General features: G+C 36.7%; 1 protein-coding gene across 1 annotated transcript in view; it reads right to left on the reverse strand.

The window, feature by feature from the left end:
* Window positions 1–3,305: 3,305 nt before the first annotated feature.
* Window positions 3,306–25,847, reverse strand: part of kif18a (kinesin family member 18A) — a 28,816-nt gene continuing 6,274 nt past the window's right edge. Inside the window, exons 7-18 of the mRNA XM_051898925.1 lie at window positions 18,746–18,922; window positions 18,560–18,634; window positions 18,308–18,408; window positions 14,881–15,043; window positions 14,067–14,231; window positions 11,674–11,795; window positions 11,209–11,447; window positions 10,102–10,161; window positions 4,909–5,263; window positions 4,710–4,802; window positions 4,489–4,598; window positions 3,306–3,840 (exon numbers count right to left, since the gene is read on the reverse strand). Of these exons, the coding sequence (XP_051754885.1) occupies window positions 3,701–3,840; window positions 4,489–4,598; window positions 4,710–4,802; window positions 4,909–5,263; window positions 10,102–10,161; window positions 11,209–11,447; window positions 11,674–11,795; window positions 14,067–14,231; window positions 14,881–15,043; window positions 18,308–18,408; window positions 18,560–18,634; window positions 18,746–18,922 (1,800 nt within the window). The 3' untranslated portion in view covers window positions 3,306–3,700. The remainder of the gene's footprint in view (window positions 3,841–4,488; window positions 4,599–4,709; window positions 4,803–4,908; window positions 5,264–10,101; window positions 10,162–11,208; window positions 11,448–11,673; window positions 11,796–14,066; window positions 14,232–14,880; window positions 15,044–18,307; window positions 18,409–18,559; window positions 18,635–18,745; window positions 18,923–25,847) is intronic.

Raw genomic sequence — 25,847 nt, forward strand, 5'->3', positions numbered from 1 at the left:
ATTGTACTAACTTCCCAGGTGTTGAGAAGGGTGTTGCCAGGAACAGCCTTAAGAACATCAGCTTCAATGCAGATGACTTTCTCATGTGTTTGGGCTTATTTATTGCTGTGATATTCTATAGGACTATGGTTAAGTTTAATTCTCCTTTGCAGGGAAGCCACACACACAAAGTATGACAATTTAACCAAATACCAACATGAAATATCTTTATTCTAAATTATGCTTAAAGGGTTAGTTCACCCAAAAATGAAAACTCTGTCATTAATTACCCTCATGTCGTTCCAAACCCATAAGACTTTCGTTCATCTTCGGAACACAAATGAAGATCTTTTTGATGAAATGAGCTTTCTGTCCCTCCATAGCAGTGGTGTAACTTTGTTGTAACACTTTTTTTTTTTTTTTTTATAAAAGTGGGTGGGACAGGAATGTGTGTGATGGGGGGTATTGTAATTGTATTTACAATATTACAATAATAAGTGCACAAAATTTATTGACATAGACCTCGGGTTTATTATGATAGTTTCATCCTTACATCTACTACAATACAATATATTGTTAGTGTCGAGAGTATTTACATTAGTCAATAAATACATGGATACGCGTTAAGTGTTAGACTATCTTGATGGACTAGTGGTAGTACTTTTGTTCAGCGTGCCAGAGGTTCTGGGTTCTAATCAACTAGAGATGTTTCTTTCATATTAGATCTGTCCGCGAGATGTTTCAAAAAGTGGTGTGGACAATATCGACTATGGCAGAAAGTGGTGGGGACATGTCCCACCCACAAATTACGCCTATGCTCCATAGACAGCTACATAACTACCACTTTGATGCTTCAAAAAGTTCATAAAGAGATTGTAAAACTAATCCATATGAATAGAATGGTTTAGCCCAAATTTTCTGAAGAGACTTGATCGCTTTATATGATGAACAGATTTAATTTAGGCTTATATTCACATATAAACATTCATCAAGTTGTGGTAAATATGTTCGCTTGATGTGCTTGTTTGTTCTTGTGCGTCAAGCTGTTTTGGTTGAGCTTCTGTCTATGTTCGCTGATCAATGTTTATATGTGAATAAAACCCCAAATTGAATCTGTTCTTCATATAAAGTTATCAAGTCTCTTCAGACTATTTGGACGAAACCACTCAATTCATATAGATTAGTTTTACATTCTGTTTATGAACTTTTTGAAGCAATATTCATTTTTGTGTGAACTAACCATTTTAGGAAAAGGTCCCACATTTCTTCTTGCTGTGTCACAATGATCAGTCTTTCATAATTTAATATGCAATTAATTCTTCAATTATGCAAGCATATGTGAATATTAAAAGGTAAATATATTACTTCCTCTTCATTTAAATGGAGTCTGTACTCCATTTAAATGAATGTAGTCACGTTGACTATTTTAACCATGTTTTTAACTACCTTTCTGGACGTCAAAAGGTGCAATGACGTTGCTGCCTATGTGTGGTTCAGATACCCTCGGATTTCATCAAAATGATCTTAAATTGTGTTCCGAAGATGAACGAAGGTCTTACAGGTGTGGAACGACATGAGGGTGAGTAATTCATGACAGAAATTTCATTTTTGGGTGAACTAACCTTTTAAAGTGCACGGAGTTGCTATTTTAAAACAAAAAATTTACAGTGATTTGAAGGAATGATTGTTCTTCTCTAACAATTCAACTGCTCAAACTTATTTGATTTGACACAATAACTTAACTCCAACATTTGCCATTTGTCAGTCCTTGGATTTTGTTGACTATGTTTTTAGACTTAGAATTTAAAAAAAAAAAAAAAAAAGTTTATGAACTTTTTGAAGCATCAAAGTGGTAGTCGTGTAGCTATCTATGGAGGGACAGAATGATCTCATGATCTTTCATAAAAAAAAAAAAAAAAAAAAAATCATTTGTGTTCCAAAGACGAACGAAAGCCCTATGGATTTGGAACGACAGGAGGGTAAATAATGACAGAATTTTCATTTTTGTGTGAACCATTTTAGGTAAAGGTCCCACATTTCTTCTTGCTGTGTCACAATGATCAGTCTTTCATAATTTAATATGCAATTAATTCTTCAATTATGCAAGAATATGTGAATATTAAAAGGTAAATATATTACTTCCTCTTCATTTAAATGGAGTCTGTACTCTGTACAGAAAGATGCAGTATCTCAAGGCAGTCATCATTAACGTAGTATCATTTTTTAATGTCTAATTTAGTTAAAAAAAACAAACAAACAAAAAAAAACACACATATTTGATCACATTTATTTTTCTAGCCCACTGGAAGTCCAAACAGGTGAAAATTCATGGATGTTGCTGCTCTGTATGCCTGAGCCCAGTACTTATCTTCTTGTAGGCGTATTACATAATTATCTGTTAATAATAGCCTCATTAACAGAATTGATTACTGTTAATTCCTTAGGCATGACGTTAGAGCCAGGAGGACAGCTATTAACTGCACAACCGACTGTCTCTCAAACATAAAAAAAAACAAAAAAAAAACAAAAAACAATTTATATAGACAGATAAATCTCCTTAGATAATATTTATAATACTAGTTTCTTAACTCTTAACTACAGCAAAGATTGACACCAAACCAAATATTTGGCTAAATCAAAACATTTGCACAGAATCCTGTTCTTGTTGATGAACAATAGAAGTACTTCTAAGGAACTTCACTGTACTGTCAGATATGTTAAAGAGTTTGAAAATTAAATGGGCCACACTCCTGACGGGAGGCTCAATTTTCTTTTGGTTTAGACAGATGGCATGCAGGAAATGGACCTCAAACCACCAGACTCCCTTTATGTCTAATGTGGGCTGAACCCATAAGCTCTGAACACATTATAAAGCCTACAAATCAGCAAGAAACAAGACGACTGAACTGCATTGGAAGACAGTTGGAGGTGAAGATGCATGAAAAACGTGTAGAGAATGTGGTTAATTGGACTGAACTAATAGGTTTTGCTGTCTAGATGAATTAGACATGTTACAACGCAAAATGTCAGTTATAATAATAGCTGTAAATGCCCTAGAAATATCAAATAAAGAACCAAACTGTTCTTAATTTGTGTTACAGTTCAGGTGCTTAATTGTTACCAGAGCAACAGCTACATTAACAAACCAAGTTTAAAACTATTACAAAGCAAATAGTGTAATCAGGAGGCCAAAAGATTGGCTAGTTTAGTGAGATTTTCCAAATATTGTGCATTACCACTGAATTTTCTGGCTTTGTGAGTGTAAGGACAATGAATTAAAAAATAAATAATTTAAAGTTCAGTTTAATAAAATACACGGTCAATATTTCTCAGTTGATTTCTTTTTAATCAATCATGAAAAAGAAACACATTTGACCTGAAAGTGGCTCTCTAAAATGAATCGATTTTTTAATTAAAACACAAAATGGGGAGAAAAGTCATTCAGTGTCAATAATAAAACCAAGTTGCTTTACAAGACCCGGACATCAATTAATACTTTAATGTGTGCTTCATATTAGGCTGGACAAGTTTTCTACACACATACATATTTTAAAACATTAACATAAAAAAAAAATCCAGTTTCCTAGAAATAATTAAGACCAAATACCTGTTCCTCCAACGTTTCCCTTTTTACATCTTATGTACATCTACTCTAATGAGAAGAAAGTCTCTAAGGCTGGTGTATGAGAGAGCAGCGCCTTTAATAGCAAGTGGAAACCTCTCACATCCTCTTGGTGACTTTTTTAAAGAGTGCAGCGGGCCCCATTGAGCTCAGCTTGGGCTTCCGCTGGCCAAGCTGATGGAGGTTTCCCTCAGACACACTCCGTACTACTCTTCGGCTTAGCTCATTCTCCGATGATACTACGTGCAGTGGAAGAGAACAAAGAGGGAATAATGATTATTATAAGAAAAAAGGCTAATTTAAATGATATATTTCCACAATATTATGTTTTTACTGTATTTTTGATCAAGCAAATGCAGCCTTGGTGAGCATAAGTGACTTTTCAAAAACAGTAGTTCAACAAAAATCAGCCTATGTAATTAATTTGGCTCATTTTTGATTGAAAGAGATGCTTATTATTTTTTAACATTGGTGCCTTATAATGCTTTGGTCATTTATTTGAATAGAAGCAGTCGTGCCTTACAACAGCCCAAAAATGTGGCAAAAATCACTGTAATGCACGGCCTCTCGTGGCTTATTACTTTATGAAACTGGGGTAAATTCAGCCAAATCATGGCATTATATTACTAAGGAGAAAGAAAGCACGAGAGCCATTGGGAGTGGGAGGAGGAGATTGTGCGCTTCTGGCTGTGCGCCTGACATTCTTTCACAGCTGTCAGCCGGCCCACCCATTACACTATTACAATACTTTACCAAACATAATGGATTATGTGAGGACTTCATAAATGGAATATAATAAGAGACGCTTATGTTCCACTTCCAAGATACAAATGGAGAGCCCATAGAGGGTAACTTTGATTTTTCTACATTGAGAATAGCATACTAACCTCCAAAACGTCGAATTCGCAGTGGTTTAGACGGCTCACAGGGATCTCTTTTTATGCGCTTGGGTACTGCGCCTGTGGCCTGAGAACTGTCTTCTTTTCCAGTGTTGGAACTGTTACAGACAGACACAAAGTGAGATTTTGGAAAACACCAAGAGTGCAAAATGTCAATGAGGCATGATTTTAAACAGCCCCAGCGAACAGGTCCCACAATAAACACACACCAGTACAACTTGCGCTTGCCCTGAGCAGCTGAAGTCATGGCCATGTAGGACGGTTTGGATCTTCGAAGGTCTAATAGCGATGGGATCTCCAACCTAGGAACCAATTGGAGATAAACTTATTAACGGCAGCCAAAACAGAACAACCTAGTTCACTTCAACATCAGCATTATTAAACCATGCGAATGACAGTACGTGGTACCTTTTAGCTGGCTCATTTCCGTTGTTAGCACGTAGTGCCCGGAGTGTTGTGTGGCCAGGGGGCTCAGGTGATAAGATGACTGTGGCATTACCGCCTGACGGGTCCTCGTTGTGACCGATGTCGATAGTAGAGTTTGGATCAAAGATGTTGGAGGTGTGCGGTTGCCCCTCAGGAGTGTACTGCAGTGGGAACATGCCCTCCTGTCTTAAGACCTCCTGAAGGGCAGGAGGGTAATGAGACGGCACGGAAATAGGGCCATCCTCATCTGGGTTTTCAGAAGACACAGACAGCTTCCTCCTGATTGGTTTTTTAAGAGGACATTCAGCCTCTGCCTCCTGATGTTGAGGGCCACATCCTGAAAGAAAAAGGAAGCACAAAATTTACTAGCTTTATCAGAAGACATTACCAAATGGAAGGTTTATCTCATGAATCTTTCACGTTTTGATAACTAATTTCAACTTTCTTTCAATTAGGACAGGTTGTGTGTTTATTTTTGGAACAGATCAATTGTAGGCCTCATTTATCTGAGCTTATGTACCTCAGTTTTTGAGTGAAAAAAGTGTTTTTTGTGGATAATTGTGTCAATTTTGCACAAAATATGAAAATTTTGCACTGTTTATCACATTAGTGTGCTTTAATGTTTAAACAGGAAATTTGTTTTGAAATGGTTTTATTTTGTTTTTATTTATTACAAAATGGCACAAAATCACACTTGTGGTGTTCCCGGTCAAAAATGACCGGCCTGCAGAAATATAACTTATAAATCATTTTTAAAACTGATTGATCGTAGACCTCATTGATCTGAGCCTTGCTGATTTGAGGATAAAGTTCATCTCTGTGCAAAAGAAAGCCTGTAATACTCAAAATAGTTTGTGCACGAGTATGCATTTATCCACACATGCAGAGGTCCGAGGCCTTTATTTTTGCTCGCCCACATGTATATATGTGAACATTAACATGATGAACACGCTCCTGAACACTAATTGTTTCTCTGATTTTCGACTCCCCCATTCATTTTCAATGGGCGGTCATTTTTGACCAATATAAGCTCAGATCAATGAGGCCTACGATCAATCAGTTTCAAAAATAAATACAAAACCTGCCCCAATTTAAAGAAAACAAGTTGACAATAAGATTGAATCCAATATTTGGTGATAAAATAGCGTAATTTATAAGTGATTTATAAGCTATTTTGGTAGGCCGGTCATTTTTGACCAAGCACACCACAAGTGTAACTATGACTTTTTGTAATAAATAAAAACCAAAATAAAAACATTTCAAAACACATTTCCTGCTTAAACTTTAAAGCACACTAGCGTGATAAATAATGCAAATCTTTTTCATATTTTTTGTAAAATTGACAAAATTATCCACATAAAACTTTTTTCATTCAAAAACTGAGGTGCCTACTCTCAGATAAATGAGGCCTACGATTAATCAGAAGCAAAAAGAAATACAATACCAGTCCTAAATGAAAGAAAACAAGTTGTCAAAAAGATTGAATTCAATATTTGGTGATAATATAGCATAATGAGTGATTTATAAGCAATTTTTTGTAAGCCGGTCATTTTTGACCAGGAACACCACAAGTGTGACAAGGTAAAAAAAAAACAAAAACAAAAAACCCAAAAGTACAAAAATTATCAAAAAAAAAGAAAAAAAAAAAAAGAGAGAGAAGTAGTTTAACCCTGTGTGAACAAAGTCATGAAGTTTCAGTCCAATGTAATAACATTAACTAGTATTTTCGGGAAAAAGAAAATCTTTTCCGGGTCAAAATGACCCGAACACCGCATGAGGGTTAAAACAAAAAAGTTACAGTGATTTGAGGGAATGATTGTTCTTATCGAACATTTCAACTGCTCAAACTTATTTGATTTGACACACAATAACTTAACTCCAACATTTGCCATTTGTCAGTCCTTGGATGTTTTTAGATAGCGAGATAAAAATGGATAGATGGACAGAAAGAGTTAAGACAGAGATAGTTAGACAGGGAAACAGAGATATACAGTTGAGTACAGATAAATAGATGGGTAAAGATAGCTAGGCAAACAGATACCTGTTGTCACTTCCCACAAATTAGAACAAATGCCAACTTTTAATTAACGTGAAAGTATAAAGGAGAATAAATTCTAGCACTATATCTCAAACAGTAATGAAACAAAAATACCCATTTTAAAAATCTAAGCTGTTTCCTTTGTATTAATTCACCCATCACAATTTTTTTCATAAAGTGATGGGGACAAAATTTGCCTAAGTAAAAAGTGATGGGGCCAATAATGTTTGAATGAATCCTGCCCAACACAAGTAACTGCGTATGTTATAATATTACTCAGTTATAGTCATCAGATTTATGAGGCGCATTCCTGGACACATATAGCTCACACACGCAATAAGTTTACATCACCGATACAAATACACAAACATTATTTACTCATACAACAGTGATAATTTATCCACGCTTAGAGAACACATCAAGAGGGGTGTGTTGTTAAAGAGCAGGTTCTTTTACTCAGTCAAGACAGACAGTACGTGTATGTGTGTGCCGGTGGGTGTATGTGGGTGGGGAAGGCAAGGGAAGGCTCCAGGAAGCTGTTGGAGGGGTCTGACGTTGGATATTGAGTGGTGGAGTATGCCGGAGCACGTCGCAGTCTGGCCGCACACTGACTCACACGATGCAGAAAAGCGAGGGAGAGAAAGACACTGCGGCTGCATCTTAAGCGTTCTTGACCAATCGCGATGCTTCAGAGCTCCTGCTGGTTAAACTGTTGACACACAGCCATCTCTCCTTCTTTCTGAGTCAGTGCTGATTCTCAGAAATCTGGATTGCATGGGAGAGGACCTGACATCCTGTTAATGACTAACTATACTCACTTTTTTAGCAAAAGAAAGTTTGAGAACTAAAAAAAAAAAAAACAAACACCTCTTTTGAAACTCTTACTGAATTCACTTTGCTTTGATTGCCTCTCGAAGCCGGCAGCTGTAACGCACAAGCGATATAACTTCATTTGAGAGGAACGGGCTGATCAGGTGACAAAGCACAGAAAAAAATACAGGGAGAGGATGGGCGGCAGACAGTGATGTATGGCCCAGAGCGGAGGCAGAGGAATAGGTGCGATCAGTAATTGGTGGCAGAGTGCTCTGGGTGGCGTATTTTTGGCTGGTGGGATTAAAACATGCATGAAGAGCTATTTCTGGAGGAAGCCACTGCGGATTAGGGTCGCCTGGCTCTCGCTCTCTCATTGCTTGCTCGCTTTTTATTGCAGAATCGTCCTCGCCCAATCCAGGCGCGTTTCATACTATATGTAATAGCTCCCCCCCTCCCTGCACCGAGCAATGATTTTATGAATGAAATTCGGAAGGGCGGAGGGTCGGCGCTACTGAAAGAGGCTAGACGTAGATGGCGAGGTGAGGAGGAGAGACAGACAATGGAGATGGAAAGACTGATTGATTAAAAAATAAGGAGCACGGAGATAACATACAGAAAGATGAAAGAAAAGAGTGAAGAGAGGAAGGAGAATGGAAAGAAACAGACTGCAGATTTAGAGGCAGGAACGGCAGTCTCGTGCGCGTTGACACGTGACCCCTCCTGCTTCTGTCCTCTATTCCATCACTATTTTCCACCCTTTCACGCTCTCGCTCCCTCTCTCCACCGAGCACTTGAGCACGAGTGCAGAGACGGTATCGTCATGAAGCACGTCGATGGTGGGGGTGGGGCGGAGGTTCATTCATAACCCTCTCTTTGAATCTCTGTATCTCTTTCAGCTCCTGCAGACAAGGCTCCATCTCTATTGTCTTTAAGCAGGGAACGCAGAGCAAGACGAACTGAACACAGCTCTTATTTCCTGCTGCATGAATGCCAGAAGAACTTGTTCAACAGTGTGAACCTTGAAAATAAATCTCTTTTTAAAACAGCAGCAAATTTATTTTGATGCCAATCTGAAAATGTCACATCACATTCAAAAGAAAAACAAAAAACAGACAGAACTGTTACACAAACAGACAGAAATTAATGGAAAATTTGTGCAGGACATGTAGTCTAAACTAAAATCTGTCTAAAAGGAATAAATGCTTTATTTCATGTTTACAACAATAAAGGAATGTAGAGGTCATGAATATTGCATGTATTTGCTAAGTGCCTAAAATGAAACCTCACAGAGCCAGTGACTAGTTTGTCCTCGGAATAGCTCAATGGAGCAGACTGGGAACTTGTAAACGAGTTTTTCCCCCAGCAGACTGATAAAAACATGCACACTATTTTTTTTCGTGAAATATGCATTTACGTTTCTTTTGAGGCAGCAAACAAATCATTATTCATAATTTTCAAAAAGCTTCATTTCCTTCCACTGAAAATGCACTTTTATACTGTCCTGACCTGGTCAAATCCCATATGGTGTTTGAAATTAATCATTCAAATTTAAACAAGCATTGGATGGGGGGAAAAGTAAAAAATAAACAACAGAAACACCCCAATCTTCTTGTCAAAAATGAAGAATTATAGACAATTTGTTTCTAATAAATACAATGCTCGACAATGCAAAATATTCCCAATACCATCAATGCAGAAGTTTACACTATTTTTTCCAAACATAATTCTTAACAGTATCCGTCTGTTTTCCCCCCACTTCCCTCTTTTTCTTTCTTGCAGGTCTCTGTATTTTTCCTGAAATGTGTGCATTTCCCACAGCGTGTCTCAATCAAATGAGGAACACCTGTTCTGCAGCAAATATCATTACTCTCCATTTACTGAGCCATAACTCACCACTCCTTCTATTTCCCAAAGCTTTCCTCTCTTCCTTTTCCCCTTTCTCCCACCCCTCAATTTCCTCCATCCTGTAAAAGCTTGTTTTTGTGTTTCATTCAGTCAGTTTGGACAATGTTGAGTCTGTTCCTAAGCTAAAATAAAATCATTCATATAATTATCATAGTAAAACTGTTTTTATTAAGACACTGATATGATTTGGATATGATTAAAGCACTATTTATTTCAATGCTTACATGGAAAATGATAGACATATTAAAAGGAGACCATTTTAAACAAAGATAGTTTTTCAAAACCTTAAAGCCTTAAAAATGGTTGCAACATTGTCAGTATGAGCAATGTGACAGATTCGGGCAGCTGGATTGATGACTTAAGCAGAGTATGTTGAAGCAGACCATGGGGAAAAATGGGGGAGACAGAGATGAGTTTACCTTTAGATGACTGTGTTGGTCTGAGACACTGTGAGGTTCGACGTGTGTGTTTTTCTGAGCCTGAGTGAAAAAAAGGCATTGTTATTCATTTGCGCTGGTCCTTATTCAATCCAGCATATACATCACACAGGAACTAAACACGTCTTAAATCAAGACACATACATCTGTCAATGTCCATACAATGCAGATCACATTACACTGACATGGAAAACAGTAAATCACATGGCAGACATAAAATGAGATCACTATGAGGTGGCTGTATGACACAAATGAGATGGCTCATCTTGGAAACAGGAAGTTTGCTGACATTATCTTTTGGATTATTTCCTTACATACTCAGCTGAGGACATAACCCAAAAACAGGAGATAATAAATAGCATTTTAAACAAGATCTCCTTTTTGTCATATGGGTGTTTTTTAAAAAAAAAAAAAGAAAAAAAGAAAAAAAAAGAAAAAAAAATCTGTAGTTTGGCCTGATGTTTATCTTTTTTCTGCTAAAACTGTAATGCTAATGTTCATCATGATTATCTGCATCAAATGTTATAAAATTATATATATATATATATATATATATATATTTACACATGCACTACCGCATAAAAGTTTGGGGTCGCTACATTTTTAGAATTTTTTTTTTTTGAGGCTCTTATGTAAATACGGTAAAAACAAATATTGTGAAATATTATTACTATTTAAAATAGAAAACAGTTATTTTACCATGTAACTTACGCATGTGTTGGCAAAGCTGAAATTTCAGCTGCCACTATTCTAGTCTAGTGTCATATGATTCTTTAGAAACCATTCTTATATGCTGATTTGGTGCTCAAGAAACATTTCTTATTATTATAAATGTTGAAAACAGATGTGCTGCTTAATATTTTTGTGGAAACGTTTTTTTTTTTTGCAGGATTCTTTGAAAAGATGCTCTTCTTTTGAACTTTCTATTCATCAATGTGTCCTTTCTGAATGAAAGTATTAATTAATTACTCACCCCAAACTTTTGAACAGTAGTGTACTTTTAAGTCAGACATTGTGGGTCATATTACTCCATGTTTGGTGAAAGGCTTTATAACACCAGTTTGAACTAGGATGAGAGATTTCACTCACTGCATGGCGTGTTCTGGTGAGAAACAAGGTGTGAGAAAGACAGGATCGGCTGTAGATGAGTGCTTCCTATACCACCATCATCCCTTTCCTCGGCTTTCTCCTGGTCTGCCCAGACCACACCCCTCTCCCTATGGACCAGGCGCTCCAGCTCCTCCCATGCAGCGTCATCTGTGGCAATGCTCGCAGCCTTCAACGCCAGGTGCTGTTGACGGCAGGTGGACAGCAGGGCGTTCACCAACCTGACAGGACAGGTGGAGAGCAAGTGTGGTATAGTTGAATGATACAGATGGAGGCATTTACATTGCAAATTTCAAATTAATCTGAATAACACAAAGAACTTATGTACAAAGAACATTCCAGAGCATATAGAAGACAGCGTGGTTTCCCACAAACACTCTCAGATTCAGGGTGACTAAGTTCAAAATCATGAAACGTGGCGCAAAAGCTCTGAGTTTTGACTCATACTTGTGCGTGTGAGTGTTTTCCTGGTCTTGAACACTGATGAGGTGGCCCGTGTGCTCGATGTGTTTCTGAAGGTCAGCGATCTGCAGCTGCAGCTGATGGCACTGCAGTTCTCTTTTCAGCTCCTGTATACAGAAATACATCTTAACACAAAGACGATCCAATGTGTGATCAAGTGCGTCAAGAGCGCACATACACTGTTTGTTTGTGCATCAATATAACGTTTATATATATATATATATATATATATATATATATATATCTCTCTCTCTCTCAATCATTCTGACCAAATGGCAATTTTATCCAAGCAGATAAAAAAAAACAAACAAGACAAAACACATAAAAATGCTATTTAAACACAAGAAAAAAATGTGATCATACTGATTTACATACACCAATATAACAGTAGTACACAGCAATAAACAACAATATTTTTATTTATCTTTTTACCAAAAGATTTGAATTAAGTCTATAAAATAACATGTTATCATATGCGATTAATTATATATATATATATAAAAAATATGGAGATAAAACCAAAATTTTCTTTTGATTTTTAAAATGTATATTCAATGCATTCGTCCAACTCATCTTTATTAATTTGGGGGCTGTTTTCAGCAAATATTGATTCCCAATTAATCTACTTTTTTTTTGGACTGGAATCCAATAAATGAACAACTTAAATTGAGTGATGATGCCAGCGCATTTTTGAACCAGAGTCATGAATTAAACAATTCATAAAATAATTTGAAATGATCAATTCTTGTCAATGACAAGCTATTTAAGAAATGGCCAAAAAAAAAGGTGCCTAAAATTCATAATGCTGCTTCATTTCACATTGTCAATGCAAATTATTTATATATAGCATAAATCAGGACACAGATAGGGATGTGCAGTCTCCCATCTATTAGATGACAAATTTTAATAGAATGTCAAGCTCAGGAGTGAGACTCTCGTGGCATTCTGGGTAAAGAGAACGACGAGATTAAACCATCTCATCTATGCACTATAATGAGAAAGGCAACAAAGGCAAGACACTACAAAAATGATGAAACGGCTTAGATGTTGTTTTTAGTCTAGCTCCTTGTTTTCTTTGGCTCACTGAAAATACACCTTCTGAGGAGTCTTCTACCCCCTCTGACGCAAAACGCAAAACAGCAGAGCACAGAACATTTGATGGGCGGGTGCGTCACTACTCCGTTCTACTTCCAGGAAAAGAAAAAAAACAGGAGAGCAAAAAGAGAGTGAGAAAAGAGGTGTGGATTTAGGTAAGCAGCTGTAGAGAGTGATGAAGGAAAGGCATTGATTTTTCTTTTATTAAGACATCCTCCGGTGGGGAAATGGAGAGAAGAGCTAAAAGAGGGGGTGAAAGAGACAGAGATGGTCACAGTGTCTATTCAAAGGGTCACAAATGAGGGAGAAAACAAAGAACCCACAATATTCTACGCCTGTCCAATAAAACCAATGACAAAATGGTGATTGTTGCCTGTTTTTATAATCTGTTTATGAATGTCTGCCTCCTACATGCAGACTGATTAACAGTGTGCATGGCAGCAAAATATTTAAATTGTTTCAGAAGAATGTCACGGTCAAACTAAAATGTTTAGGTATATAAAGATATAGAGATGAAATTTATGCCAGCTTTAAGTGTAGTTGGCCGTCTGATGAGCTCAAAGAAAGTGCATCAGAAGAGCTCCGCTATCCAGGGCCTCAGAGGAGTATGTCTGCCTCAGACATCACAACACTGCAGACTGGCACCCTAGAGCTTACTGCTCGGGTAGAAAACATGAAAACATTCAATAATGGCATTTCGAAATGGATAACAGGCCAAGGCTGTCCACTCTGAGGCTGAAATGAGCCCTCAAAGAAATATCACGGTAAGCTGAAGGACAAAAAAACCCAACATATCTGTTGAAGGAGTAGGCGGTATGACAAATTCTTATATCACAATATACAATACAGCTATTCTTGCTGCAAATTCGAACCCAAAATGGTTTTTATATTACATAAACATGAAGTAACATCTATTTTTTTGAGTCTAATGACTTTTATCTCATTTGAATGACTTTTTAAACTGGAGACAAACCTGAAGGTAAGATCATTCATAATAGATGAAAGACAAATCTGGCCATCAATGCAAAAGCAGATTCATATTACGAAATTGAGTTACAAAACATAACCAATCTACAGTTAGGGGTCGTTCACACAGAACACATTTTGACAATCCACTGCGCCACTTTTCCATTTTGTTTCTATGTAAACATGGGCTAGACGGACGTGTTTGATGGTTGTGCTTGCGTCCTTTGCAGCATCTTGTGCATGACACTGTATTTCTACAACTGCATGTATATTGCCCGTGCAACCCTAATATGAAGTAAAAGTGACCCAGCCCTAACCTCTGGAGTGTGACCTTCATGTCCGAGAAGCTTCATCTCATTTTCGATGCGGTGAAGCCATCCCTCGTTCTCCTGGAAGTGCTTTTCACTCTCCAATAAGCGTTTCTGCAAGTGCTCCTGATGAGACTTCAGGGAAGCCAGTTTACGCTCATATTTACAGGTAGCCTAAAACAAACAAACAAATGACTAAAACAGGGTTCACACACATACTGAACAAAGATTTCATTCATTTTTACTTGATAAGGATTTATAAAAATCATTATATATAAAGCAATTTCTTGCTATTATGAGCATAAGTAGAAAAAAAAAATTCCACTATAGACATTTCTGACTTAAAATTAGAAAAATTAAGATTTTTTTTACTTTTTTTTTTTTTTTTTTAACTTTTGTTTTAGGTTTTTAAATGATTACTTTTCTAGGACTAAATGTTTTTGAAAGAGTATCAAGGTCATTTTAAAGTTTTCAAAAAAACCACTTAAAAAGATTTTTCTAATATTTTTGAAAGAAGTCTCTTATGCTCACAAAGGCTGCATTTATTTAATTAAAAATAGAATCAAAACAGTAATATTGTGAAATTTGAAAATACCCATTTAAAATGTAACTTGTTACTATGACGGCAAAGCTGAATTATCAGCATCATTACTCCAGTCATCAGTGTCACATGATCCTTCAAAAATCATTCTAATATGCTGGGCTTAAGAAAACTTTCTTATTATTATCAATGTCTCACTGAACTTTCAAACAGTAGTATATCTAGTCATTCTGCTGCTAGAGTTTTAAACAACCGTGTATGTGTATGAATCAATGTTGTTACCTTTTCGGCCCTGTTGTCAGGAAAGAAGATCGTGCTCTGCTGGTGCCACAACTCTCTGTGTCTCATAGTCAACCTGCTTTCATTCAGCTGCTTCTCGATGTTCAGATGCTCTTTACGGACCTGCAAACGTGCTGCAAACACACTTCGCAGGGACTCAGACATCCTGCACAAACACAAAAAGCATACAGACATTAAGTTATTGTCTCTATTCAATGGATGCAACTCATTTTTCCTCTCACCTATACTGACTGTATAAGTTCTGTGTATGAAAAGTTGCCTGGTGGTTAATGCATATGTTCTGACGCACAAAAGAGGCATTTCACCATGATTTTCTATCCTCTTTACAGTATATGTATGAATTAAATAATAATAATAAAAAAATGTTGGAAATGTGGCAGAGAGTACCGCACTGCTCCTGACCTTTAAGAGATGACGTGCTTGTAAGGCCACTGGTTCGAATGCAGCCTTTGTGAGCATAAGAGACTTCTTTCAAACATATTACAAAAACCTTACCGCCCCCAAACTTTTTAAATGGTCTTTCTGAAATTTAAAGTAAAGAAACTTTAAAATGCCCTTGATACTCAGTTTCAAAAACATTTAGTCCTCTCTCTCCCTGCAATTTACTGTCAATTTCCTCATCTGATAAACGCCAATAAATAAACTCAAATAAAAAAGGAGCTTAAAATAAAATTAATGTAATATCCTGGTTTTAATGAACTTGCGCAAAACAGCACCTGTTATTATCAGCTGCTGATTATCACAGAAAATAATGTTGACTAAAATTCACTTAAAGGACTAGTTCACTTTAAAATGAAAATTACCAAGCTTTACTCACCCTCAAGCCATCAAATATATATGACTTTCTTCTTTCTGGTGAACACAATAGGAGTTATATTAATAAATATCCTGACACATCCAAGCTTTATAATGGCAGTGAATGGGAAACAGCGAGTATGAAGCTGAAGAAAGTGCACCCATCCATCATAAACGGGGCGGGGGCAGTGGGGGGTGGGGGGGAGATACTCGTTTCCCGCTCACTGCCATTATAAAGCTTGGACACGTCAGGATATTTATTCATATAACTAAAATATAAATATTGTGTAAATAAAATAAATAAAACTATAAATATTGTGTTTATCAGTAAGAAGAAAGCCAAATACACCTAGGATAGCTTGAGGGTGAGTAAAGCTTGGGGTAATTTTCATTTTAAAGTGAACTAATCCTCTAATAAAGACGAATATGTGCATAGCAATACATTTACAATAAAAGCTCAGCAGTTCACATCATACCCTGTGGAAAAGGCAACAACATGGTCGCAAAAAAAAATAAATAATAAAAATAAATAAATAAATAAAAAATAAAAATCAGAAGGCCACAAATACATAAAGATGACACCTTTAATTATCATGAGTACACTGTCATTCAAAAGTTTGGGGTTTAGCAAGACTATACTTTTTAAATTAATACTTTTATTCATCAAGGATGCTTCAAATTAATCAAATGTGACAGTAAAGATTGATACAAAGAGAATTATATTTCAAATAAATGCTGCTCTAAGAATCAAAGAAACGATGTGAAAGAAATATTAAACAGCACATCCATTTTCAACATGGATAATAATAATAAAAAACAATTATAATTAAAATAATGACTGAGCACCAAATCAGCATATTAGAATGATTTCTGAAGGAGTAATAATGCTGAAAATTCAGCTTTGCCATCACAGGTAAAAATTACACTTTAAAATATATTTAAACAGAAACAGTTATTTTAAATGGTAATAATATTTAACAATATTACTGTTTTCCACATTTTTAATCAAACAAATGCAGCCTTGGTGAACATAGAACCCCCTAGCAAAAATTATGGAATTAGAGGCCCACTGCCAACAGCTCCATAAGGTGTGAAAGCTCTCCCCTTTAACTAAAAACTAATTAGCATTTTAGACTTGTCTCTGTATTTGTTTTAGAAATGGAAATTAAAAGATAAAAATTTTTTCCTCAACACTGAGTAATTCCTTTTTTCCTCAACTTGATCTGGAAAAATACAAGCCAATTAAAAAAAAAGAAAGTGGTTTTGAGGTGTGTTTCATGAAGCCAGAATGTTAAGCTATTAAACATTTTTGTGTCCTATCTGTGATTTGTATGTTTGCTGTATAGTAGAATGGCTGGGTGAACATCCTCCAAGTGTGGCGATTCCATAATTTTTGTCAGGGGTTGTAAGAGATAAAACATTTAAAAATCTTACTGATCCCAAACTTTTGAGCAGTAGTGCAGGTCGCACTGACGAAAATATGAAACACACTCAACAGTTGGCCATGAATGCATCCAATAATCACGGAGAAGATATCTCACCTTACTGCATCCCTTTCTCTTCTATTTAATATAGGTAAGCGCTAAAGGCCACCATGCTCTCATTCAAACACATTCTCCACTGAGAGCCTTCCATACTCCACACAGCCTTTTGCAACACAGCATACGGCACCTCAATGAATGCTTTGAGATATCACCTGAACTGTGTGTGGGCGGTATTAGTTTTGATTTAAAAAAAAAAAAAAAAGTCCATTGAGAGAGAGTGCAGAGGCTGTATTTGGGGCCATAATGTTGGTGCAGCGCCGACACTGCCAGACTCCTGCATTATTAATGCGGGCAGGAGCACGCTGCCCCTCCCTGCCGCCAAGCACCTCTCTCTCCCTCTCCCTCACTCGCTCGGCAAGTTGTGAATTCTGATGCCGGTGAATGAAACACGTAGGAGTGAGACTCATTCAGCTTTTTCCCCTCCTCCTTCCCCTCTCCATCCCTCCCACCCTCGCTATTTTCCCTCTTTCTCTCCTCCCTCCGCCTGTCCTTCATTTTCTCCCTCCCATCTACGGATGCTGCGGCGGTTTTTGCTGATGAGAACCACACATACACACGCACAAAAAAAAAATCTAGAAACTGAGGGGTGGGGCGGTGGGATCTGTCGCAAAACTGTGATACATTTTCTGTCCAAAACAAACAATAAACAATTAAAAATAAACAAACGTGAAAAATTAAAGAAAGAGGAAAACACAAAGCACAAGTCTCCACTGTCCACTGGGCCTGATGAAAAATGCAGATGTAAGAAGACCTCCACCTGCGACGGTGTCTGGCTTTGTCCTGTGTACTCTTACTTATGAATAATTGAGGCGTATTCAAAGTTTCAAAAGACAGCGTTAAAGAGCGGCACATCACACATGGCATAAAATAAACAACATCTAAACAAACAAAAACACAGGTCTCAAGCCGCATGCTGATGCCTGCAAATAGAGTTTGCTGTGTCGCATGAGTGCACACTTATGGACTGGACGCAACCGTCCTCATACAACACGTGCACACACACACACACACACACACACACACACACACACACACACACACACACACACACACACACACACACTGCTTACTTCTCAAATTCTGCTCTCCTCTGGATGGGGATTGGATTTAGGGCAGGAACCTCCACCTTCCGCTCTTCGTACTCTTTGAGTTTCTGTTTCAGCATGACAATCTGCAAGCACACACACTCTCATTAGGCAAGCTAGTCTCATGTGGATTAGACCCATCTCACCTAACAGGAGAAGCAAACCAGATTTACAAAGTAAATAGTTCCACATTAAGACGTGATTAAGGATGAGATTCATCGAGTCTTATTTATTTACCTCTGCTTTCTGCTTTTCACAGATGATGGCATACTGGCCAACGTGACTGTCCAAGCTCATCACGTTACTCCTCAGCTGAAAAACAGTGAGAGGGAATCAGAAATACAATTTATATTATAAATCACATTTAAGGCATGTTGTTGGCTGGGGGACTGCTGAAGCAGTACGTGTATGTGTAGGACTTACAGTGGATTTGATCTCCTTGGCGCGGTTGGCATATTTGAGAGTGTTGTGTGTATCTTCATAGGAGAGCGAGGACGGGCTGACGTTCGCGATCATCACAGTTCGGCAGTTTCCACCCAGAGAGTCTTTGAGGAGCCGTGTCAGCTTGCTATCTCTGTAAGGAATGTGTGTCTTCTTACACTGAGAATAAAAAACAAACGAAAGCATAGAAAATATCAAATTCAAGAATATCACAAAAGGACATCAATGATGCATAAGAAACAAAACGATACAGCCTTCTAAAACTAGGCTGAAATTAAATGATTAGGCTTAATTTCATTTTAGGCAATTTCTGAGATGAGTTTACATTTAATTTGCAATGGATCCTTTGCTAAGCATTGCCTTAAAAAAAATGTTACTGACCAATTCAAGACAAGCTTTTGCTCTTGTCTTTTCTAATACAAGTCTTTGGAGAATATTTGTGTCTGGATAGTTCTAAAAACGTTTTAAAACATCCAAAAATAACTAAATAGCTAAAACATTGTTGCAGGGTCATTTATAATAGTGACACAAGGCACTCAGTGAGGATATAAGAGAAACAAATAAATCTTGAGAAATTCACACTGTGGATTCAAGTCAACATGAAATAAAAATTCACCATATTTTCTAAATGCATGTTAGCTTATTGTGAACAATTAATTTGTGCATGTTTCATATTTAATTGTTTTTGACCTTGTAATTTTTAAATTAATGTCATAACTCAATTTAATGTGAAATTACTTCTCTCTGGTGATGTATACACAGGACTTCTCTAATCAATTAGTGTACTTAAATCCCTGCTCTTTTCTAACACTTGACTGTAAGCTTATATTTTTAGATCTGCCTCCATCCAATCAGCAACCAATGGAAAGCACCAAGTCGCTGCATTTTTCTTTTCTGATAATCCGTTTCATTAGAATGTACGTCACAATACCCAGGAAAAGATTGTTTAACGTTGTGATTACACAGTAGTGACAATGTGTCAACTTTCATTACCAAATTACTATGTATGACATTAGTAAGATCTATATTTGCTCCTAATGTTAGTGACAAAATTAACATTTTATTTATATATTGAAATTATGTTTACAGGACATAGTGAATGTGTTGCAGAAACTGAAGATTTCTGTTCACTTACACATCACTTTACTGAATTATGCATTTTTTTTTTTTTTTTTTTTTTTAAATAAAAACAGCACATAAGTGTTTTGAAAAATTAATTTCAGTTCATGTAAAAATATTAATAAGTTAATAATAAGGTAATTTTGTTGCTTTCAATGGAGGATAAAAAAAACCTCTCGGATTTCATATTAATATCTTAATTTGTGTTTCAAAGATGAACAAAGGGTTTAAAATGACAAGGGTGAGTAATTAATGACAGAAATTCATTTTTGGGTGAACTAACCCTTTAAGATAAATCTGAGCATTTCAGAGTATAATTCTTGAGAAACAGTTTTTGGTTTCAAAAATTGATTTGGTTTTAGATTTTGGTTTCAAAACTTGCTGTTTGCGAGCCCACTGCTTGCAAAGCCACATATTCACTTCCTTCAGTAAAATATATATATTTTTAATTAAACACAGAACAAGGCAGCATAAAAACACTGATGCTGACCTTCTCTAACATATCATAACAATAATTTCAAATTTGTGTCATCTCAACAGCTTCATGCTGTTACACGTGTTGAAACTGCCAGTTAGCACTGGCTTTCATCTTGCTGGCCTGTCTGACCCAAAAGGAAAGCATTCACAAACTGATGGTCTAATTAATCTCAGAATCCACTGATTGATACACAGTCCATATCCCGACATCCACAAAAAACAAAAAAACAAAACATCAAAGCCAAGTTTCCCCTTGTGAAACATACATGGAGAATGACATATGCACAATTTGCCAACACAAACATAAGGGGGAAAAAACAGCAGTCAGGAGATCGAAATGTGGAAACATTGTATACCTGATCCCGTCCAGCTGATGTATCAAACTATATCCTACATCTGGACTGTGTATGTGTTCATGTTTTCATTATAGCTTTGAATCAAGTGGTGGCCTGTTGGGAACTTCACAAACCCCTTTGCAATGGGGTGAAATAAAGACCGTGGCCCACTTTTCAGCCATTTCCTCGTTTTCTGGTAAGAACTGCATCAACCAAGAAGAAAAAGGGGCATTTCTAGTGATAAAACACCAGCTTATGTAATCGAAAAACATACAAGCCGCACCATCACATTAGCAAGTTTGTGAAAAATCACATTTCTGAGGGCACCATGTTCCCTCTGTTGGCACGACTGTGTTAGCAGTGTGTGTGAGAGTGCGACTGGCCTGTTTCGGGCCCTCCCAGGAGAACGTGGGTAAGGAGAGCTGTCTGCGTGACAGGTTAATTTATGCGGATGGCATGAAAACAATACCTATGAAGCTGCACTGCGGAGGGGCCCAGAGACAGGGACAAACCTGCTCACCTTACACACACACACACACACCAGCCAAAACACTCCAGCATCAAACGGCAAATACAAGAACCACAGAAAACACAACACAAACATGAAAGTACATCAACAAATCAAACAATCCCTTGAGAATATTTAAACAGTGCCAGAACAACTACATATTTGGACATGACTACAAATACAATCAATTTACAAGATAAATGAAAAGAACATGGATGCTGCTTTGACAGACAAAACACAGAAAGAGGGCCTGCACTTATCTAGCACCAAAATAACTCAAGTGAACATAAGGTTTTTGACCATTTCCATATTTATGGGTCACAGACTTGTTAGAGTCAGCTGTACTACAGGCGAAACAAAGATATACTGCATGCTGAAAAACTCCAGACAAAGCAAACAAGTACAAAACTAGAACAGCCTTAACGTTCAAATAATGCCTCTCTCTATTTTGCTCTTCAGTAATATAAACAAAAACAAAGCCAGCAATTTAGATACTTGGACATGAACTAGAACAAGTAAACTTTTACAGTACTTCATCACTGCAAACAAACATTTGAGAAACAACATAATGCGGTTACGCATACATTGGTTGTGACAGCAAACCTTTATCCTCACACCCAGGAAAAAAGCCATGCAAGCATGGTCCAAAAGTTTGGAGTCAGTAAGAAATGAACACTTATTCAGCAAGGACACATCAAATTGATCAAAAGTGACAAAGACATTTGTGATGATACAAAACATTTTTATTTCAAATAAATGCTGTACTTTTCAAATTTCTGTTCATCGAAGAATCCCACCAAAAAAGCAGCACAACTGTTTTCAACACTGATAAGAAATGCTTTTTGAACACCAAATCAGCTTATTAGAATGATTTCTGAAGGATCATGTGACACTGAAGACTGGAATAATGATACAGAAAATTCAGCTGTCATCACAGGAATAAATTACATTTTTAAAATTTATTAAAATAAAAACAGTTATTTTAAATTACATTTAATATTTTACAATATTACTGTTTTTACTGTAATTTTAATCAAATAAATGCAGACTTTGTGAACATAAGAGACTTCTTATATAAACACATACAACCTTTGCAGATGTTCTTGTTCTATCAATCTCAGCCAGAGAGACTGGAGACCTGAGTCACCACAGTCATATTTTTAGAGCATGTTCAGTTGTCTGTAACGTTGTTGACACGCGTATGGAATAAGACATGCTTCGTTACATTATCGCCAGTGACTGTCAACCTCTCTCAGGTTATGAAAAATGTCAGAAATTGGTGGTATTGTGTGGAAGCAGGGAAAAACAAAAGTATTTTAAGAGTTTAGAAGGTGGAGAACAAGAAAAACTAATTGAACAGAACTAGTTTTTAGCTTAATATCTGAGAGTCTGCATGAGTTTAGAATAAAAAAAAAAAAAAAAAAAAAAAAAAAAATGTTTTTCTTCTTATAAACACTTTCTGTTATACTGGTTGAAACTCTTTTCACATCCTGACAGAAATCATTAATAGAAGTGGTCTAAATATTAAAACAACTAAATATATCTTCTGCGGAAGTCTCAGGACCAAAAAATGTTCATCCAATCATTACATTCGGTCCTGTCAACATGCGCATTTTCATACGTCCGCGCAGACATCACACGTCACCAGCATGTTCCATGAGGCTATGCAGAGTTGTACACAGACAGTCACAGAGCATTACAAACAAACAGCAGCCACCTTTTATAGTTCCTCCTGAACCAAAAAAAAACATCTTATTCTGTGTTCACGGCATGTTATAACTGTAATTACGAGATGGCAACTCATGACATTCTACCTGGAGATGTTCACGTCCTCAGACTCGGATATGCGTTTCTATGTCAACACTATCAATGCCAAAATGAATATGCAGCAGTCACGTGGTACAAGTAAGAGCTCTGTAAGTTGTTTATGTTCATTATTATTGTAGTAATAATATTGTAATTATGTGGTTTAAGACATCAGGCAATACAAATAAGTGATATTTATTGCTGTTGTGTCTCACAATGGTTATAGGCATTATTGAAGAATATCACAAGTTAGCTCCGTAGGTCCGAATTCAGGCACTGGAAAGGACAGCAAGGACCCTGGCTCACTACACTGGGACACTGATGGTGACATGGCAGCATCCTCGCAAAACATCACTACTGGTATTTATGAAAAACAGCAGAAAAGATATTTTTCTGACATTTTTTTTTTTTTAATGTTATTTAAAGTACATTATAATAAATAATTTAATTGTTACATATACCTGCAATATTTCAGTAATAAATTAATTCTAAATGTTAGCTAGATTACGTTCAGTACCTATCTATTAATGTATGTTTTTTTTCTTTTGCAGAAATATAATTAAACAATTTTTTTTTTTTAAACATCTATCGTGTGTTATTATGTTGGCTCTTCATAACATAAGATTAGGAAAGACTGTCACATTTGATCAATTTAATGCCTCCTTGCTAAATACAAGTATTAATTTCTTTAAAAAAAAATAAAAAATAAAATATTTTACTGAAACCAACCCTTTAAACTCTATTTACAGGTGTGACTCAAATGGACTTGTACCCTATAAGACAATTTGAGAGTCACACCTGTAAATATGGTTGTCAATCTCAAAACTGACTGTGAACATAGCTTGATTTTTTTCTAGAGAAAGCTTTCTTCCATTCAAATCACCTAAATGCAATAAATTAATAGAGCATTAATTTGAAGAAATCTATTTCTTTAAAAAGCAGACATGAAACATCAGCTTCCATCCACCGTTTTTTCATAACCAATGCGAGTTAAAAGTTGAATAATCTGTGAGGATTTGAGACATACACTACACACGGTAGCAAATTCCCATCTAACACCCAATAATAATTAAAAGATGGTTTATAATAGCTTTTGGCATGAAACAAACACCGCAAGGCAGATTTAACAGCCATTTTCTAAGACTACATTCTATATCCTTCACGGACTAATGGGATTGGGTGGTAAATTACCCTCAAACCGTCTCAGAGACGGGAAAAATTGGATACAATTCCACACAGCATCTCTGGTGGAGGCCTACTGGAATCAGCGCTAGTGCATGAGCAGGACACACACACACACACACACACACACACACACACACACACACACACACACACACACACACACACAGCAGCCCTGAGGAAAGGGATAAGTGTACACAACAGAGTCTGGGTTGTAGGTCTCCTAACTCTGATAGCATCAGCCCCTGAACCACAGAGCCAGCGAAACCTTTGGGTTTGTCCCAAAAGCAAAGAAGAGAGGGGAAGACTAATACCATCAGAGCAAATGTGCCATAGCACAGTATGACCCCAGCTGACCCAGACTGGATAAAGACCAAGAAAGGCTAAAGTGAAGATAAGTAATAGTGATACAGTAAATACATTTGTTTACATCACAGCAAGGTGCAGGCAATTGCTTTTGTGGTAGGCCCACACAGAATTTGCGTGCCTATTGTACACATTTAAATTTGTGTTAAAGGGGTCATGAACTGCGTTGTTTTATTGTTTTATAATGATTTTGGGGTGCACTTACAATGTTAACATGCTTTTTACATCAAAAATTGACATAATGTAGAAATAAAAGGCCTTTTTCCTACCCTGATTTTAGCCTTCTTATTTGATCACTGTTTTAAGTAGCATGTCTGCTGTGAGACTTCAGTGTAAAAGCCCACTGCTATGATTGGCTAACATCTTTACATTTGAAATAGAAAGTATTACTCTCTCTTTTAGTGTGTTTTTACTATTACAGCTCTCAAGATTAACTAATCGTGAAAAGTGCTGCATTACATTTAGATCTATGGCATTATATTTAGATCGTGGCATGAAAGGTTGCAGAGATAAACAACTAGCTGATCACAGACATGTTGTTGAGCGCCTGAAAGCAGTGATCTCGTCATTGCAACTAAATTTCTGTACACTAACAAACGCTTTCATCAATACTAACAGTGTAAACGCGATATAACTAAGAGATTCTTTGAATAAAACAGGAGTTTTGGCACGTGTCCAGAACTCAGTCACTGAAAATCTTGTGCTGTTTGATTGACAGCAACGATTGCAAAGGGAGCTTTCTTTGATCGCTTTCTTTATATAATTTAATCACCGTTTAAATAACAGATTATTTTCATCCTACTAAGAGAAACAATGTGAAGTTGACCGTTTAGTCACTGGTTTGATTTACTGACACACAGACAAAGAACATCTGACTGTACATGAATCACTACATATCAGATCAGGCATTAGAATTAACACATAGAATTACATGTTGTTGCATTACTGTCGAGTCCATATCGTAAAAGTCTGTTTGCAAAGCCTGTGCCGAAATGCGATTGATTTAACAAAGAACCCACATGAAATGTACCGAACAGAAATAAAGCTCAACTGAGACATTCACATTGTTGAAAATAAATAACCATTTTCCTAGCATTAGAATCCTTTGAAAGGTAATGTTATTTTTGTCCTGTTGTATTGCTCTTCTCTCCACATCTTACTAACACGCCAGTGGGCAGGTTAACGATGCAATGATGAAGTAGGCGCTGATTTCTTCTGCGGAGGCAGTGTTTCACCTATCTATGACATTTTCCAGGATCAGTCATTCGATGGGCCTGGTGTCAATAAAAGC

The sequence above is a fragment of the Ctenopharyngodon idella genome, chromosome 7 (assembly GCF_019924925.1).
Source record: "Ctenopharyngodon idella isolate HZGC_01 chromosome 7, HZGC01, whole genome shotgun sequence".
NCBI classification, from domain to species: Eukaryota; Metazoa; Chordata; class Actinopteri; order Cypriniformes; family Xenocyprididae; genus Ctenopharyngodon; species Ctenopharyngodon idella.